The sequence below is a fragment of the Acanthaster planci genome, linkage group LG08 (genome assembly GCF_054643075.1).
Source record: "Acanthaster planci isolate LZ-2023a linkage group LG08, COTS_SCS, whole genome shotgun sequence".
Classification (NCBI taxonomy): domain Eukaryota; kingdom Metazoa; phylum Echinodermata; class Asteroidea; order Valvatida; family Acanthasteridae; genus Acanthaster; species Acanthaster planci.
This window is the reverse complement of record NC_141784.1, coordinates 2,769,680-2,787,754: the sequence shown is the minus strand read 5'-3', so window position 1 is coordinate 2,787,754 and position 18,075 is coordinate 2,769,680. Positions and strand designations below refer to the sequence as shown.

The 18,075-nt window shown below is 43.3% G+C and overlaps 3 protein-coding genes across 3 annotated transcripts; all 3 read left to right on the top strand.

Annotated features, from left to right (window-relative positions):
- Positions 1–1,602: 1,602 nt before the first annotated feature.
- Positions 1,603–7,145, top strand: LOC110976023 (collagen triple helix repeat-containing protein 1-like). Its single transcript, XM_022228949.2, has 4 exons — positions 1,603–2,004; positions 2,963–3,115; positions 5,537–5,744; positions 6,422–7,145. The coding sequence occupies exons 1-4, from the start codon at positions 1,933–1,935 to the stop codon at positions 6,568–6,570; spliced, it is 582 nt and encodes a 193-aa protein (XP_022084641.1). The 5' UTR covers positions 1,603–1,932; the 3' UTR covers positions 6,571–7,145.
- Positions 7,146–7,716: 571 nt separating this feature from the next.
- Positions 7,717–13,150, top strand: LOC110975992 (collagen triple helix repeat-containing protein 1-like). The gene is made up of 4 exons (XM_022228891.2): positions 7,717–8,273; positions 8,800–8,952; positions 9,921–10,125; positions 11,506–13,150. The coding sequence occupies exons 1-4, from the start codon at positions 8,184–8,186 to the stop codon at positions 11,655–11,657; spliced, it is 600 nt and encodes a 199-aa protein (XP_022084583.1). The 5' UTR covers positions 7,717–8,183; the 3' UTR covers positions 11,658–13,150.
- A 128-nt stretch (positions 13,151–13,278) lies between these two features.
- LOC110976052 (collagen triple helix repeat-containing protein 1-like) lies at positions 13,279–16,717 on the top strand. The gene is made up of 4 exons (XM_022229004.2): positions 13,279–13,580; positions 14,692–14,844; positions 14,982–15,186; positions 15,420–16,717. Exons 1-4 carry the CDS (start codon positions 13,356–13,358, stop codon positions 15,569–15,571), a joined length of 735 nt encoding a protein of 244 aa, XP_022084696.2. The 5' UTR covers positions 13,279–13,355; the 3' UTR covers positions 15,572–16,717.
- Positions 16,718–18,075: the final 1,358 nt, after the last annotated feature.

Here is an 18,075-nt window from a genome sequence, read left to right as displayed (position 1 = left end):
GATAAGTGTTATAGCCGAGAAAGATGGAGTGAGCAATCGATTTGAAGTCTGGAGTAAATGTTTCTTTTTCTCCTGTCTCCTGGGAAACACCTCGCCACGTGAAAGTAAAACCTTATCTCGTTGCTCATCTTCTATTCCATGCAGTACGCGTTGTGTGCCGGAAGCCGAAGTGCGAGAACAAAATTCGAGTTTGTGTCTCTGAATAAAAACACCCAGAAAATTTATCTGACAAGTTAGATTTGTTGTTCTTCATAAAACCGACGGTTGAGTTGAGCTGAGATGGATGGCCTTATGGTTCTAATGCGTTTTATAAGTTCCACTCCATACTTCCTTATATTTACTTGGGCTGCAGTTCGCGGCCATCTCTGGAAGCCTTCTTCTGAAAACAATCAGAAGGAAGTTCAAGTCCTTGGGGTAATCATGATCTGCAGGGCCCAACGAGCCAGTTCAGTGTTCCAACAGGCGGCGCACGGCCAAACTCAGTCGCGCGGTTTGCTCGTGGGGGCTCTTGTCTTTGGGAAAACCCATGCCTCATTTCATGTACTGCGCGATGAGCACAGAAATATGCTATGCATAGATCATATTTCCTCAGCAAAAGTACCTTGCCAGGGAGAATATTGCAGTGTACAAGTCACTGCTTTCGGGTTGCTTTCTTGCGGATAAAAGGTCACTACAACTTAATAGTTATCTTCAAAATACACCTTTGTGTCTCCAGTTAACTCCTTTTCAATTTTGGTTTCACTGTTATGAAGGATATTAAGCCGTTTTGGTTTTCATGCTAATAAGATTTCCATGTTCATGAGCAAAACTGTGATGCCATCCCGGGAAGCGGGAAAAATCTCAATGTATTACTGGTTTTTACACAGAAACCTGCAAGAATTTTGCTTAACTTGTCTTTCCTTTGCTGATTCATTGTTGTATGAGTACATAGCACTAAGCAAGTAAGCAAGCAAATAACCCTCTCCCAGAAATGTTTCCCGTGAGTAAATTCTGGGTTCATACTTTCAATGGAAAACCTTTGAACTGATCCATGTCTTCCCTGGATGGCATGACAGCAACAGCGCCATCAGTTTTCCATGCAGGAAAGCATGAACAATTTTGAATGCCAATATATAAACTAGTGCATTTTGCAATGTATCCAACCCAACAGGAATGTCAAATAGTTCTCATGATAAGAGAGCATACAATTGCAGAAAAAAGGGTAAAAGAAAACCGTATTGCTGCTACTCTTCAAATGTGGTCAGCGGTATTGAGCAGAGCCACAAAATTGGGCCCATCACCCGTGTATTTTGCGCGAACGCATCATGCGCAATTTCTGTGGGCCTTTGATATACGGACCAAACGAGTCTCAGTTTAGGCCTTCATTATCATAGTTATTATCATTTGATGTCCCTTAAATTGAGCTGGATTCTCTAAAGCGGGGAGCCTAAGTGAAGACGCACCAAGCCGAACGGAGACAAACCTGACGTTTGATATGTTCCGGAAGTGTTTGGAAAGGCATTTTTCTTCAGGGCAATCACATTTCGGCGATCATTGCTAAAGTGCTGATAAAAATGTCATTTGAAAAACGACCAACCCACACTGGCTTTTGTTTCTTTTTAGCGTACAACATTGGTTTCGAAAACGTCCTTAATTTAAAGAGCGGCAACAAAAGTTGGAACATTCAATTCCAGGATTTGTGACAACTGTGCAAGGTTGCCCGTGAAGATCAGTTGGCCTGATAGTTCCCATCGATTTCCAATGAACTGATCCTCCTCGGAGCATTAATAATTCACCACCTATGTCCCGCGTTGTGAGTGGACACGGCACTGGTGATCGGGAGAGTTGAGGTTCTTTGGTCCATTGTTGCCGGCAAACGGCAGTGCATGATTGTGATGCCGCTGGGCAATAGCCACTGTGTCTTCAACACCAAACACCACTGAAGGTCTAGAGATGGCTGCGCGTATCAACTTAGTTGTGGCGGTGCTGTTAGTGCTCGCTTGGATTCTCCGTGCAAAATGTCAGGTAAAATGTTAAAACCAAGTCGTGTAGTAAACTTGTTTGAGGTTGGGAAGATAATATAAGCAAATGTCTCATTGCCAATTTTGCTTGGCAAAATTCTCAACATGCACAGGGAGGACTTTTATGATGATGTTGTTACAAATCTGCACTGGGTCTCTTTCATGTCAAGAGAAAGACGCTGTTTAAAACGATCGGTTCATTCTTCAGGTTAACGCGAAAGCAAAGCGAATCTGAACGACACAATTCGTTTGCAACGAACCTTGCCCATGTTTAAATCTGTTCAGTTTTAGCGAACTCGAAGTAAAGCAGCTTTACCTGATGAATGCATTAGACTTCGACGCAGCTAAGTCGAATATACCTAGTAGGTTGCTTACAGCTCAACATACGTACAAGCGATTGTCCTCTGACTGAAGATTATTATTAAAGAACTTCCAACCCTGTATCGTTCATTCAGCTGCCATTTTAGAGCTGACTTTCTAATAATAGTTAAAGAATATTACAAATATAATTAAATGGAGGAAATCCATATGCTTTTAAATACCGTACAAAGTCGTTCTACTGAGAGCAGTGTGCACTCTCACGGCAGGACTGTTATCACTCAAAAGCACCTCAAAAACTGTGGCGTAAATTTAGCACGTGTATTCTTCACCATTATCCAACAAAGGTTTTACAGGGAATCGCGAAACTTGGTCCACCTGGGCCCAATTATGTAGCTTATGATCCTGAAATAATGCCCCTGAAATCGCAGCATCTGGGTCTATACGCACGGGCAACATTAGGCTATATCTCATGCAGTCCAATGATCTGCAAAGAACGGAATCTATAGGTTGCGACGCAGTGACCCTTTGCGTCATTCATTGCACTGGCAGTGGTCACTTGACAGTTAATAACAAACATCCTTGCGCCGAATATTCCCGGAGCACGCAATTAATTATTGCTTTCTTGGTTTTTGATCTTGTAGTGTGTTGGTCCGAAGGGGGCGCCGGGGCCACAGGGCCCAAAGGGTTCTGTCGGTGATTCGACCGACAGTGCCTGGCAGAACGTGGCACCTGTCCGTAATTGGCGACAGTGTACCTGGGAATATGGTGACGGGAAAGATAATGGCGTCCTTTATGTAAGTATTGACAATTGCATTTTTTGTTCAAAAGCCTGATTTCCTTTTCGACATAAAGAGACGCAGACGGTATCGTTGAATAATGTTCAAGGATACGCCACAACGACGGAAACATGAACGGATCATATTCAGCTTTGTCGACCGTCTGCATCAAGCAGCCAGAATAGGCCTAGACAAACACGCAAGCTAGCATGACGGCCAAAAACAAACAAAAAACCAAACGAAACAAAAACAAAACAAAACGATGTCCCTCTCGCATGTGTACCACATTTCTGGGCCATTTTTCCCCTGCATGCCTAAAAGTGTAAAACCCCATACCAAAAGAGCTCTCGGTGAACGAAGTGAATCTGTGTTGGAAATTGGGAGGGGGGAGGGGGCGACATCGTATACACCCAAATCAGTGTTGGCGTACTAGTACTCGAACTCGAGTACAACTCGAGTACCAGTAAGTACTTGGCCCGTACTCGATCGTAAGTACTCGAAAAGGAATTGGAATTTTTTTTTAATACTAAACTTTGACTACAAATTTCACACGGTGTAAACTACACGTCTCAAGTCACGCAGTGTTTTTATCGTTTCTACATCGAGTATTCGTGAATGGTGTTGGCACGTGGCAGCGCTCGCAGTATCGTTAGTGTACATTAATTAATGCAAAGTTCCATTACGGCGTCACAATAAACTCGGATGTACTCGATTTTTTAAGACTCGTACTCTGCCCGTACTCGGACTCTGATAAACTTGAACTTGGATTTTTGGCCCAGGACTTGATTAAAAAGTACTCGGACTCGGACGGTACTCGGCACTGTGTGTACTCAGAAAACTCGGTACTCGAATTTTGGTACTCAACTTTATCACTGCACTATATAGGGGCGATGTTCATGATAAAGATGTATATCTGTAATGTGTATATATCAAAATCAGGCAGAATCTTACAACAGAATGGTATATTTATTGCTTTAGAAATTGCTTTCCCTTTCAGTCGTTAGGAAATTCTGGAAATTCTTCGCAATGCACTTTAATTTTTGGGCTCATCACAAAAAGTGTGTGTGTGTGGGGGGTGATGATTCAGTAGCCCATCCCCCCTAAAAAGTGTGGGGGATATATACTCCCATCTCCCAAGGAGTTACGCCCATGAGCATATCAAATAGTTGGGCTTCAATAAGTGGCGTTGCTACCTTATGAAAAGGCTCTTCACAATAAGCTGAAACAAAAAAAATGTTTGGAAGGTTTCGGACCCCGTTTTGTTTCAATTTTTTGGGGGGGTTGGTATCACTTCAAGCACTGGTTTTTGCGACTGTCTGCGTCCTCACATCTCGCGTGTTCTTCGCGATCGTTATAGCCATGCAAATAGGCTTTACTGATACCTGATGTGATCTCAGAAACATTCATCCGATTCTGACGAGGTATTTTGCAATCATACTTATGTGCATTCCACTTCGGTCTGAGAATTAGTGCATTTTCTCTCGGCAGTGTGTTGAACTTTTAGATTTTTTTATCGGCATCTTGTGCTGGGAATGATTGCCTATTTTGCTAGTAGCTTTTACTCATTAAGATTTAACAACTTGGTGTCAACGTATCAGAGACAGCATTCCAAGAGCTCCTAATGTTCCTCAGCGTAAGAATTCAGTCCGGATGTTTTGTACATTTTTTTGAGGTTCGGGATTTGTAGCTTTCGCTTTGACCAAGGCAAAGTTGGTTTTTCACGAAAGTCAATTTGCGCGTTGGAGGAGGGCGCTTTTTATTTTTGCAAGGACGATGTGAAGTGGCGGACCGTACTCGGTGCGCACTATCTGAAATCTGTGTCAACGTAATGTGCTGCAGAGTGGACAAACGAGAAACTTGTCGACACATATTGTCCAGTCTGATAAAATAATGTTTATCTATAATCTGCGTAATTATTAATTGGCTGGGGAGAGCAAGCAATCGAGCATTTTACTGGGGGAAGTCAACGCCATTGGCGGACCGGAGGGAGGATGGCAACGGCGCCAAGGCCTCCTCCCAATAAGGAGTGTTTGAGGGGGGGTTGAAAAGTAATTAATCACCTCTGAGGAAGACCATAAAGAAATTACATAAAGAAATGTTACACAATGAAATTTCTAAATTCTTAACCCAAAACACCCCCTCCTCAATAATACAGTTCTGGGTCCACTCTTGCAAAAATAGTATCGGCCATCCTTGTATTAAATGGCGCAGAGGGAAACAGAGTTGCAGACTGAAAGAAGGTTTGAGATTTTTTCAACAAACGGGACTCCGATAAAAAAATTGAGACGGAATAACAGGTAAACTTTCGAGCAGGCAAATAAACCCCTCACCGCCCGCTTGCATCTGGGGGGGGGGAGCTAGTCATGACTTACCTGAACGGTGCACGTGAAACCAGATTTTAACAGGTTTCTCCATACGTTTTTCATTTGTTTTCACCAGACTTGTCAGTTCGAGAAGAAATTCGACAGTACCTCGCTGTTCATGGCCTACGGTGGTGTGACTCGCATCACCAACTGCCACGGCTGTTGTGGTCGCTGGTACTTCACCATCAATGGTGCCGAATGTAGCAACCCACAGAATATAGATGGGACGGTATACATGGCGCACTTTTCCGGAGCCGATCTCCACCGTCATCGGACGGTACAAGGCAAGTGTCTGAGTGCTCGGTATCGACTCTTTGAAATTCCACTGAGGTGTATTGCCTATAAAATTAAACAGTGTGATCTATGTCTTTAAGTGCATGGGCGTAAATCCGGGGGATAGGGTATAAATCCCCCCCAACTTTTCGCTGGAGGTGGGTGGGGTGGGCTTTTTGGTGAGCAAAGGAGTAAAGCGGATTGCGAAGAATTGTTTGGATTTCCCAACGACTAAATGTATTCAATATCACTCGGAGAGGAAAAACAACTTTTAAAAAGCCATAAATATGCCACTCTGATGTAAGACTGTGCATGAATGTAATACATATTGCTGATGTACATCTGTATCATGAACCACGCCCCCTATATAGTGTCATAATTATGATGTTGCTCCCCTTTGAATTTCCATGGCTGAGCAAGTCAACCCCCCCACAAATCCCCACCCCCAATTTGCAGCAGGAATTTCCTCTACTAGTCATGTATGACATGGCCCACGCATAATGTTCACTTTATCGCACGGGTGGGACGTTCCCGAAGGAACCTACAAGTTTTCATTTACAAGATTTCCTTTAAGTACATTCAGTGCAACAGCTGTTCCGTAGATGAGATTCTTATCATATAATCGATACCCCTGTTCCACACTCGCAGTTTTGTGAATCAATTCTTTGCTTAATCCCAAACACTACAGGATACTGTAATGGTATCAGTGCCGGCTGGATTGACGTCACAATCAACGTGGGCAACTGTAACGGTTACGGCAACTATGATCTCTACTCGGGATGGAACAGTGTGTCTCGGGTAGTAGTGGAAGAGGTACCTGCCTCACCCTATGGCTAACTTGAGACGGTGGGGAGTAGTCTGGTGGTACCACGGGTGGAGCTACATACCTTGATATTCTTAATCGATTCTAATTTTTTTTGACCGAAAAAAGTAGTTATTGCAAATTATGCAGGTAGCTAGACTCTATAGACTCTATAAACGAACGTTTCTGAGGCAAGGTATAACATCTCCTTATCTGATTTTGTGCGCTTAACTGAAGATGTTGGCACCGCTGCAACTGTTTGTTATTACATGTACATACTCAGAGACGTGTGGTTTGTTGCATTCTCAGTTAGTTCGTTGGGCAGTGTGATTTCAATATGTACGATTGAGCCATACAGCCTTAACAAAGTTCACACTTATGAGCATGAACCATGTCCAACCTGTTGTTCCTTTTTGTGAATTTTGCGATATCGATATAAAGTTTATTTATGTGTAAATATGAAGAGATTTTCGTTACTTTTAACTACTTGCTCGTTTATTAATCAGTAGATGTGCAGATGTAATTCTTTTTATTGGTTGAAACTGATGCCAAAGATCGTGACGTCACAGCGTTGTGCTAAGGTGTGAATAAAATCTGGCAAGACATCCGACGCTGAGGTGCTCAGTGAGAACGTGTGTGCCTAAGAGCAACGGAGGAAGAGTGAAAACGGTTTAATTATTTAAAATGCAGCATTTTTCACGAGCAAGACAGCTGATCTGAATGGGTAAATAGCCTGCAGTATGGGGTTTGATGCTCGGTAGCTCTCGATGAATGGAGGGGATTTCAGCTTTTCTTTGCACTGTAACTCTGGGTGGGGGGCGGACTTGCCCTCTAGCAGATGTTCATGTCCCGGTTCCCAGTTCTAGATCTTGAAATGAACCATCACAACACACACAGGCTCCAGGGTCATTTGATTTTGGTAGCTCCTTGAAAAAACAAGTGTGCACCGCCAATGACCACCAGCAGTTTTACCCCAGTTAATCTTCCAGTTTGCAATATAAAATTATGAAGTTCTTATAGAGGATTTTCAGTCACATGATTTTTGATGGTCAGCGTTCAATTTACACAGATGTGCACAGAAACGCATGCGCCATCGAAGTCATTCTGGCGCACGTGAAATTTCCAATAAAAATATACAGATTCGAAAATGCACGCGCCTCCATGGGCATGGGCATTCCTGAAATGCCTTTGTCCGTCATGTTACGTCACGTGAAAAACTTCTATAACCTTACTGTCAAGACTGTCAAGCCATATTGGGTTTACTTTAGTCTGCCCAGAAAACAAACTGACACAGAAGAGTCCTTGGTCCGACATAACACTTATTCCAAAATATAATCGATAATACGATGCGATCAGCAGACTTTTTTCCACGGTTGAACTCTTCCATGATATCGACCAAGACATTTTTCATTGTGCGTTTTCTTGCTCTCGGAACAACACGTTTTGTCTCCCGATGAGCGTACAAAAAGCTTGCTTGACTACTGAGTCAACAAAATCGGAGTCTTGGTATAAGTCTTCGAGCCTTGCAGACATATCGAAGGGTCAGGCCAGACGCCCAAGTCGCCTGCTTTGCAGCGTACTTTTTTTTCAAGACGACTGAATATCGACACTGGGCTGTCACTCCCTCTAGGAGCATATCTCCCTACCAATGGCCACGGCAGGGTCGGCAGCCCTCCTCGGACTACTGCTTTTCTTGGCTGTTGCTTTGGACTTGCCCTCCGCAAACTCTTGGGGATCGGTAAGAGGCTCTGTTGTGACTCGGTGTATCAGGGACCGATCTACGAATTTTGCGAATTTGCTTGGGCGGGGATTTTGGAATAAGGGGTGTTATGTATAGTTATCGTCGTTGGTAAAACCATTTCATCTCTGTTTGTCCTTAACCACACATGTGAAGTGAGACCTCCACGTGCAATTATACACCCCCAAAAAACAAACCCCCGACTGTGCGATGTTAATATCGACAGTGTAAACATCACCGAGTTAAAAAGGATTGATGAAGATGTTGCTTTCATTGAGGAGACTGTGAACAATTCATTAGCACAATGCAATGGGACACTGGTTCAAAAACAAACTACATGTACACGTAGTTATGGGAAAGGAGAAGTTGAAAGCCTATTAAAGTATTTCACCCCCGAATTGTTAAAAGAGATGCTGATTTGATTAGGTGCAGCTATAAACAAAGACTGATCGAGGATATTCTTTCCCTCTTCGCCCTCTTCCAGTTTATGCACATGAAAGCTTCTTTACACTGTCTTTCCCAACAGACCTGCGACCAGGGTTCCCCGGGCCCACCCGGCCCTCCTGGCCCGCCAGGATCGAGCGGTGAGTCCGGAGCCCCGGAATTCTTGGACTACAACAACTGGAGACAATGTGCCTGGCACTCTGCCAACGGCAACGATTATGATGGCAACATTTACGTAAGTACGGCCCTTAACGCTTCTGTCCCTCTGAGGAGTTTTCCAAGGAAGTGAAACAATTGTCCCTACATGTCGGTGATCATACACAAACTTAGCAGAAATACGGCATCGTCCTCAAATAAACGAGGCCTCCTCAAGTCCATTTGTGGGCCTCAAAAAATGGTTATCACCACATTCGTTACAGAAAAGCGTTCTGTCACGACTTGTTAACTTCCACGTTTTCGGAAAAAATTAAGCGCTTACTGGGCTGTAGACTGAGGTAGAAAACGTTTACTTTAATGTTTTTGGCGTAAATACCACTGCGGCGTCCAGACCGCCCTGTGAATCCAAACTGGTGCTCCATACTGTTCGATACGTTTCATTTTTACGGGCAGCAATTTCGGTGACAATGGAAGAGATTTCCGAAGTTTGTGTGACGGCACACTCACGGGCCCTTTTCTCTCGTTTGCGCACCGTTTAAGCTTATGTACCTGTGTTCAAAATGTTGTGAACAACAGAAAAGGACCGAATGTTTACTGCCCTACTCGACGCAGACAGCCGGCAGAGTTTGCACATGTTCCCACACGGACTCGTCCGTGTTCACTTTGACTATTTCCCCGACCAGCTAAGTTGTTACACACTTTTTGCACACGGACACACACGACTGGTCCGGGGTCGACGTGTGCATGGGCCTAATCGGTCAGTTATCAGCACGAAAGTGCCATAATATTGCACAATAAGTTGATCCTGTCTGAAATCTCCAATAATATTGCACAGTAAGTTGATCCTGTCTGAAATCTCCAACTCTGAATTCCTGTTTTGAAACGATCTTTCACAACCACGAAGAAGAATGGAAAGGTGAACACCTGAAGATGAACTCACGGGCCGATCCCGCCAAACGTGACTCAATCAAAACTCACAGTACAGAGATCAAAGGAATGTTCATAACCTTGAATTGTTTTCCCCAAATGTTTAAATTTTTCTGATAGACATGCACCATTCAGAAGCGCTATTCCAACAGCGCTCTCTACGTCGCTTATGGTGGTAATCTTCGATTGTATGGCTGCGACGGATGCTGTAAGAGATGGTACTTTACGTTCAACAACAACGAGTGCTCACCGGTACCAATAGATGGCGTTGTATACCAACACAACACCTACCACATGAACCTGCATAGGCACCGTAACATCGAAGGTAAACACGGCCGTTTGTGCTTCCCTTCTGTACAATATGAGCATTTCTCTTTGCCAAATAAGGTTTAAGCAGAGTTGTAATGACTAACTAATTTTTGTGACTCGAGTCGTGTCGGGTCATTGTAACGTAATGACTTGAGTCGAGCCATTAGGCAAAAAATTCGAGTCGAGTCCAGTGTTGAGCTCGAGTCAATTCGAGTCATCAAAATTTGAACACAATACGATAAACAAAACAAAAGACGCAAGTTAAATTTTGAATTTGCCTGTGGGTTTCTCTACCTGTGGTCACACCACATTTACCTTGGATGATAATAACACATGACATAAACATGGTAAACCGGCGCTGTAAGCCATTGCATTATTGATTCACAATGTAGCTTTTAGTTTTGGGACTTACTGAGTCTTATAAAATTTCACTTGAGTCGAGTCGTCTGATGAGGGACTCAAGTCAAGTGAAGTCATTTTCTCGCAGTCACTCGAGTCAGGTCGGGTCATTTACCCGTCTGGACTCGAGTCGAGTTGCTAAAAATTGTGACTCGAGTCCGACGAGTCATTGACTCGAGTCATTACAACTCTGGGTTTAAATCAGTTATTATTCGTTGAATCACATGGACTGTGGAAAGTGTGGTTCTGTGGGTAGGATGTGGGACCCACGGTCAGAGAGCAAGGGGAGTTTATGTTGTTATGAGCAAACCCCTTCTCCCCTATACTAGCTTCCCTCCAGTCAAAGAAATACACCTGGGGGGGATTAGCAGGGGAGTAACCTCAGGGGATCTGACATTCAAAGGGAACTGAATATACCCTCAGCTGTAACATGCCAAGGAAAGCGGCGACAAACCCCATCAGCCTTATTATCATCACCTTAAGCTTGACAATCAGACACGATGAGAAATTCTGTTTCCTCTTTTCCTTTAATACGAAAGGTGAGCGAACAGGTTTATGACAAACGAACAGGTGTCCGTATATTCAATGGCAGGCACTCCCCCCTGTTGTATGGATTGGTCGATTCTTGGAGAGCATTGTAGGACCCATCATCACCTTAATTTCTCTATATGGAGTAGATTCGTCTCATATGCATTGCAAAGACATATACTATTAGGAATCTGGGCCTGGGTGTACCCTGAACGTGACGGTGTGGGTTTACTTGTCAAGTTTTGATTGAAGCGCGCACAGGTACTTTCGAAATAAAATTTTTATCAAAGAATTTACTTACCGTAATGAATGTCGCGAACACCTGACTCCTATCACACTTATCTTTCCCTTGATAAAACAATTTTATATTTCTGCGTGCGTGTTGAACCAATGTTCGTGAACATTCCTAGGCCTGCAAATAATTACTGAACGATTTATCATTTTTAAAAAATTTGTTGCTCGTTAATAGGTTACTGTCACACGCTGGGTGCAGGGCAGATTGACGTTCGTTTTGCGGTAGGTGATTGCCACGGTCATGGGAACGCTGACGCGTACACGGGATGGAACAGCGCCTCACGTATCATCGTGAAGGAGATACCGGCCTCACCTTACGGTTACTAGACTGACGGAACCTAAGCTCACCTCACAGTTTGATGAACGATGCTCCGTGTGTCGTCAGTGTGTGGCGATCTAAGCTATTACCCGGACGGGACGGTTGTGGGTTTCCTTGGACATTTTCTCAGCAGAGCTGCTTCGTGTGGAGATGCAGTACTTAGGTCGACCTTTAATGGGTGATAATTCAATCAATCTTCAGCCTTGTTCGCACTTTACACGAATCACCTTATTGGATCGAAAGCGATTGCAAAACAGGCGGGACATGGATAGATTTCACATCGGCCTCGTCTTTTTCAGAATGCATACAAAGTACTTTAATTAAGGCAGGCGAGAATTTTTCAACCTAAAGCCTCATCTACATAAAACTCGCCTTGTCTTACGTCATCATTGGGCGTGGGGAATGCTGGGAATAAACACACCACTTTTGACGGATCTCTCATCGCTGCAAATACACAGAGTTTTTAAATTACATGAACCATCAAGCAGTTAACATGCTGACATATTTAGAAATACCATATCAACAAACACTTATGACATCCAAATTATAACGACTTGACCACACCTTGAAAGTAAAATTTAGCAATGCGTGATGCCACCCTGAAAGGAAGATATGGACTTCCTTAAAGTACAAGTTCGGTGCGGGCGATGTGATGAATGATGGACAAGACGTTGGGGGCGGTGTTGTTGCTTGGCCATCTCACATCATGATGCTGACATTTGTCATTATGATTTCTTCTAAATCAAGATGTCGACATTCTGCAATTAAGATGTTATCATTCCTTAAAAAGTTTGTTGATGTCGGCATCTTAAGTTTAGGATACCAAATAATGCATGTTTGAAATACAAGTACTTACAAAGTCGCTATAACATTTTAAGGATACTAAAAACCCCAACAGCCCTAAGTAGCAGATTTCTCATATCCAGCTACAAATATTCATTGACAAATACCCATAATTCTCATGCTTGCTTTTGGCCCCATGCAGAGACATTAATGTTTTGTTCGGAAAAGCGACCTTTAGAAACGCAATATGGCGTTGATACTGTTAATTTCGTTCTTTTGCCTCGGATAAGTAATCTCTTCTCCCAGGTTTGAGTTACCTAATGTTTGTTAGGTTCGATTTATATTCATGCTGGATGCAAGCATCCAAAAATAAATTGCGACCTCATATGATTTGTATAATGCACGAATAAACTGAATCACTAGGTCAGTAAAAGTCTTAAGGTAAAGAAGTCGAACTTCGTTAATAAGAAAACCACTAATACAAGATTCTGCTTATGACAAGGAAATTGTGGGGTCCCAATCCTTTGTTTTTCATTCTTTTAATTCCTAATAATACAAGGTTCCTGTTATAACATGGTGATTTCCCAAGTCCGAAGGACTTCTCATTAACGAGATTCGACTGTACGTTCCTTTCCCACTTCTTTACTACATGTGTATACCATCAAAGACTGTCAGACTGAAGCGTAAAATAAATCAAACAAATCAATGAAACTTAAAACGACATAAAATTGTGTAACTGCGACATCGGTTGGGTGCCATTTCAGCCATGGCCAAATACAGCCCTAATCGTAATCGCCAATGATCGATATTCAAATTGTCATCTTCATGCCCCCTTTTTAGAGGTCTATCGATTACAGTAGAAAGAATGTTACCATATACCGCCGCGTTGAAAAATCGATGAAGATGTACCCGGAGATGCGTTTATGCACCCCTCGATAACACGGAGTGGTGCTCAGTCACAACAGGTTACAAATAAGTCGATTTTCATATCGGCGCAAAACATTTCCGGATCATTTCGTGAGTACTTACTTAATACTTTGGTTTACCGGCTTAGTGTAAGGGAAATGTCTGCACCTGTCTTCCTGGCTCCTCTGTTGTTCTGTACCGTTGCTCTCCTCGGTCTTCCCAGCGTTGATACATGGGGCGCGGTAAGTTTCATGTTGATATATAGTTGTCGTTTTTTCCCCTGTATAAATAATTCACAGGGGAAAAAATGACATAGGCCTAGATGCACATTGCTCACTTTTATATGTTACACAGGTCTATGTGGCTTGCTTACGTGTCTGAGGTTTCCTGCATCTCATGCTCAGACCTCGTGAGCTCACATCCACCAAGCTAGGCCTATGTTGCCAAGTCTTGAAGGAAATTCCAAGCGTCAACACTTTAAAACCACTTCACAACCATCTTTCTTAAGCATTCTTTTATGAATGAGGAAAAATGAACAACCATTTTTCAGAGAAAAAAAATCTTCTTGTTGCCTTCGAATCGAAACCCCCATAACCCGCTGCCAGTAAAATACATAATTTTATGTATGCAAATTTTGGATTTTGTAGAAATATTTTCACGAGATCCGTCCCACACCCACAACACTGATGATCCAAACGTATCGTGCATCTCTTCTAAACACACCAGCACAAACTCAAAAAATGCATTGCAGTGGTATCAGAATAAATGTACGGGAAAGAATAAGCCGCCTATCCTCTTATCCACATTGAGCAGAAGCATCCAGTTATATTGGTTGAAAAGAGCCGTGCTGGCGGAAAGGGCTCATGTTGTTGGAAGTTATGCGACCACAACGCATGCACTTCATAGTCGTTCGTGAACCAGGGAAGAACAGTTCCCACCGTAACAGCCTCTGTTGGTAGGAAAATTGCGCCCTCTCTTGGCCCTGCTCGGAGCCCATAGAGCGATTTAGAAACGAGGGGATTCGGATTAGACATTGGTTTCACTTGTCTCAGCCATTATAAAGCGGTGTTCGAAACTGGAACCAGCAAAATCGCAGTCTAAGCCGAATCCACTCGTTTCGAAAACGCTCTAAACATCTCTTTGCAGTAGCATTAAAAAATATTATGGTTCTTTTCATCACAAATTTTTGAAATTTCCTTTGTTGCACTTATGTACTGCTCGTATTTTTGTTCACTTATGAGATTGACCGCATAGGCCTACTGCTTGTTTTTACGAATACCCGTCAATCATCAGGCCCCCCCCCCACATTTTTTTGGTCCTACATTTGATAGTAACCCCCTTCACGTTCCACAGACCTGCGACCAAGGTTCCCCGGGCCCGCCCGGCCCTCCTGGCCCACCAGGATCGAGCGGTGATTCTGGAGCCCCGGAATTCTTGGACTACAACAACTGGAGACAATGTGCCTGGCGCTCTGCCAACGGCAACGATTATGATGGCAACATTTACGTAAGTTGTCTCCACTTTAAGACGTGGAATTATGACCCAGTGTCATGTGTAAAGCTAAGGTGCGCATTAAGCTTTGGAATATTATATAATAAAGTTCCTTGTTTATTTTCTTTTCATTTTTTCACTTGGCTTGATAGACGTGTACCATTCAAAAGCGCTATTCCAACAGCGCTCTCTACGTCGCTTATGGTGGTAATCTTCGATTGTATGGCTGTGACGGATGCTGTAAGAGATGGTACTTTACGTTCAACAACAACGAGTGCTCACCGGTACCAATAGATGGCGTTGTATACCAACACAACACCTACCACATGAACCTGCATAGGCACCGTAACATCGAAGGCAAGTTTCTTCTTGTCATAACTTCGGAGTAACTGGATTACTTAAGCTGCGTCCGAATCATTTGGTTGCGGCTTGAAATTGCACACGACTCAATGGGAACCGGCTACGTCTACTACCATAGACTCGTGTGTAATTTCTAGCCGCCTCAGCCCAGGAATAGGTTAACAAGTGTATTTTACAGAATGGGGTGTGGCGGAGGCCTGTTGAAATAACGAATTGACATTGTTTTTCAGGTTACTGTCACACGCTGGGTGCAGGGCAGATTGACGTTCGTTTTGCGGTGGGCGACTGCAACGGGTACGGGAACGCTGACGCTTATACGGGATGGAACAGCGCCTCACGTATCATCATAAAGGAGATACCGGCCTCACCTTACGGATACTAGATGACAGGAGGCTCATTGCACAAGTAAAAAAATGACCTCAGACAACATTTCTATTCAGACCGAATAGTCAGTGTGAGTTAGTCATTGCATACCTTTTCTACCCGAGTAACTGCATGTATATAGATTATACTTTCACATAATGTAAGAAGTATACTTATCGGAATCACCCCGGTGTTACATTTGATTTGACTGCATAATACCTCATGTGTCTTTGTGTATTTCGTGTATAGTACTGGTTAAACCTCATTGTCAGAATTACAGAACACAAGAAAAATACTCTATGCAATGGCACATAAGATTCAAGCCATTCAGTACACGTAGGCTTAGAATGGTCTAGTGTCTCATGTTTTGCATAGTATAGGGGGTTCAGACCTCAGCTAGGCTACTTGGGGCTACAGTGTTTTGGGCAGTTATGTTTTAGATGTAGTGACAGTTATGCCTACAAAACACAATAAAGGCAAGATGTCTCAAGCTCGATTCAGCACCCATTCATCCACTGGCCGAGTTTGCCTTGTGCCTATGTGTTTTGTGCCTATAGGCCTATATATAGGAGTTCCTAATGCAAATCTAAACCTTGGTTGACAATGATTGCTGATCGAACTTGTCAATGGCCGTTGAGATGGGCTCACAAGGTTAAAACATGCGCTGAGACCTGATTTGATCAGTGACTCCTGTTACATGCACATGTGTCGCAGGTTCAGCCTCAAGGGATGAGTTTTGGCGGCTTGTTCTCGAATTGTAGGTTCACAAACAGCTGGATTTGTTGGTCATGGGTCTGCCGCTCGAACGCTACTAACGCTCAACCGGCTATCGCTGAAGTTAGTGGCATACAACATGGCACCGTCTATGTACGTTCTTCGAGGGTTAATACTTAGAACTGGGCTGAATTCTGTTCTATTTAAAAAGGAACATTTATTTCTGCGTTATGGGGAATGATTAAAACGTCAATTTTTGCAAAACTTCCCATCTCGCTATTTTATGCGGCTGATCAAAAATCAAATCTCACGAGTTTTTCCGTGTGTTCCTGTGTAAACCTTGACGAGAAGGTGGTGTGTGATCTTGGGTCATGTTCCCGCTGTTCCAAGGCAAGAACAAGAAACACGTGTCAAGGAGAAGCCGCTCAAACTCGACCAATGGGTCCCAAGATAGATGAAAAGAGAGCGCAATTTTCCTAGCAACGGAGGCTCCTTTGGTACTTGTATGGTAATCACAGGGCATCGCTGGTCTACGAACGACAATGAAGCGTGGAGTTGAAGTCGCTTCACTATACTAACAAAAGGAACACTCCCGACCAACATGGCTCTTTTCAACCGATGAGGGGGTGCTTCTGGTCAGGGCGAATACTGTACTCTTAACTAACGCCATGCAGTCGTGAAGTTTGAGAGTGCTTTATCTTTCATATTAAAGTGATCATTATAATCGTACATGTTTATGCATGCTGTGCCCACGGACGTGTATAATAAAATCTGGACTCGCAATGCCCTTAATCAGCTTATAGAGATCATTGAATCCACTTGCGGCCATTTTACTGAGCCGACTACAAAGCTTTCCTGGCAATGCCTGCCTTTGTTCTTACTGACGTCAACAGAAGGGAGCCAACCCACGTATTTGTATTCGGCTCGGTAAAATGGCCGCTGGTTGGCTTCTTTTTCATACAAAGGCGTTGCAAGTCCAGGTTTTTTATATGCGTCCGTGGCTGTGCCTTAATTTGTCCTAAAGTGTAGAATATATTCCCATAATGTTAAGTGAATTATAGGTGTAACTCTGTGCCAAAGACAGATTTTGTTTCTTGAATAAAGAGCTGCATATGCAGTGCCTAAGTTGTTCTTTATTTACTGCAAGAACTTTTACATGCATTAGTGGTTATTAGCGTATGTCTGTCAGGGGCAATTTCAGGGGCATAAACTTTATGGATGTAGCTCTAAACAACGTAAAGCTCCTTTCTGTTTTCTTCACCAAAGCAGGGAGAGGTACATGTCCCTCATTCCCGTTTGTAAATTAAATTCATTTCAAGTGGATGCGAAGTGTAAAAAGAAAGAAAGACAGGCGGTTACAAGTGGGTTCTTGCATGAGTTCTGCGAACGCAAAGACCATGCCGGAATCTGGTTCGTAAGTGTGACGTTACTCCAGCTTAAACCACGCCCACTGCACATGCACTGCACTATAGAGTTACACACATTGATCGCCGTTAGTAAACGTGGAACCATGGAACCGGAAGTTAACGCTGACCGGGTTGACGGGGGCTCGCTTCCGATGACATTTCCTCTCTTGGTTACGTTGAAACCAGCTTCATCCACGGAGGTGGATTTGACTCTTTCCGCTCGTGTATCCAGAGCCATTATTCTCTAAAACGAAAAAAAAATTACCAAAACGTCAAATGGCATGTAACGGCTTGGATGGGATTGCTCAGGTTTGACAAACTTATCTATGTTTCGATAGTTGACTTATTTAAGCGTACATTGTTTTGGTAGCGCTGCCCCCTCACTCTGCTGCTATTTCGCTCA

Excerpts from the sequence above, each read along its gene's own strand:
- LOC110976023 (XM_022228949.2), top strand. The coding sequence starts at position 1,933 with ATGGCTGCGCGTATCAACTTAGTTGTGGCGGTGCTGTTAGTGCTCGCT. Across the intron at positions 3,116-5,536 it reads AAGATAATGGCGTCCTTTAT|ACTTGTCAGTTCGAGAAGAA; the intron begins GTAAGTATTGAC and ends TGTTTTCACCAG. Across the intron at positions 5,745-6,421 it reads CCGTCATCGGACGGTACAAG|GATACTGTAATGGTATCAGT; the intron begins GCAAGTGTCTGA and ends CAAACACTACAG.
- LOC110975992 (XM_022228891.2), top strand. The coding sequence starts at position 8,184 with ATGGCCACGGCAGGGTCGGCAGCCCTCCTCGGACTACTGCTTTTCTTG. Across the intron at positions 8,274-8,799 it reads CCGCAAACTCTTGGGGATCG|ACCTGCGACCAGGGTTCCCC; the intron begins GTAAGAGGCTCT and ends CTTTCCCAACAG. Across the intron at positions 10,126-11,505 it reads TAGGCACCGTAACATCGAAG|GTTACTGTCACACGCTGGGT; the intron begins GTAAACACGGCC and ends GCTCGTTAATAG.
- LOC110976052 (XM_022229004.2), top strand. The coding sequence starts at position 13,356 with ATGCACCCCTCGATAACACGGAGTGGTGCTCAGTCACAACAGGTTACA. Across the intron at positions 13,581-14,691 it reads GCGTTGATACATGGGGCGCG|ACCTGCGACCAAGGTTCCCC; the intron begins GTAAGTTTCATG and ends CACGTTCCACAG. Across the intron at positions 15,187-15,419 it reads TAGGCACCGTAACATCGAAG|GTTACTGTCACACGCTGGGT; the intron begins GCAAGTTTCTTC and ends ATTGTTTTTCAG.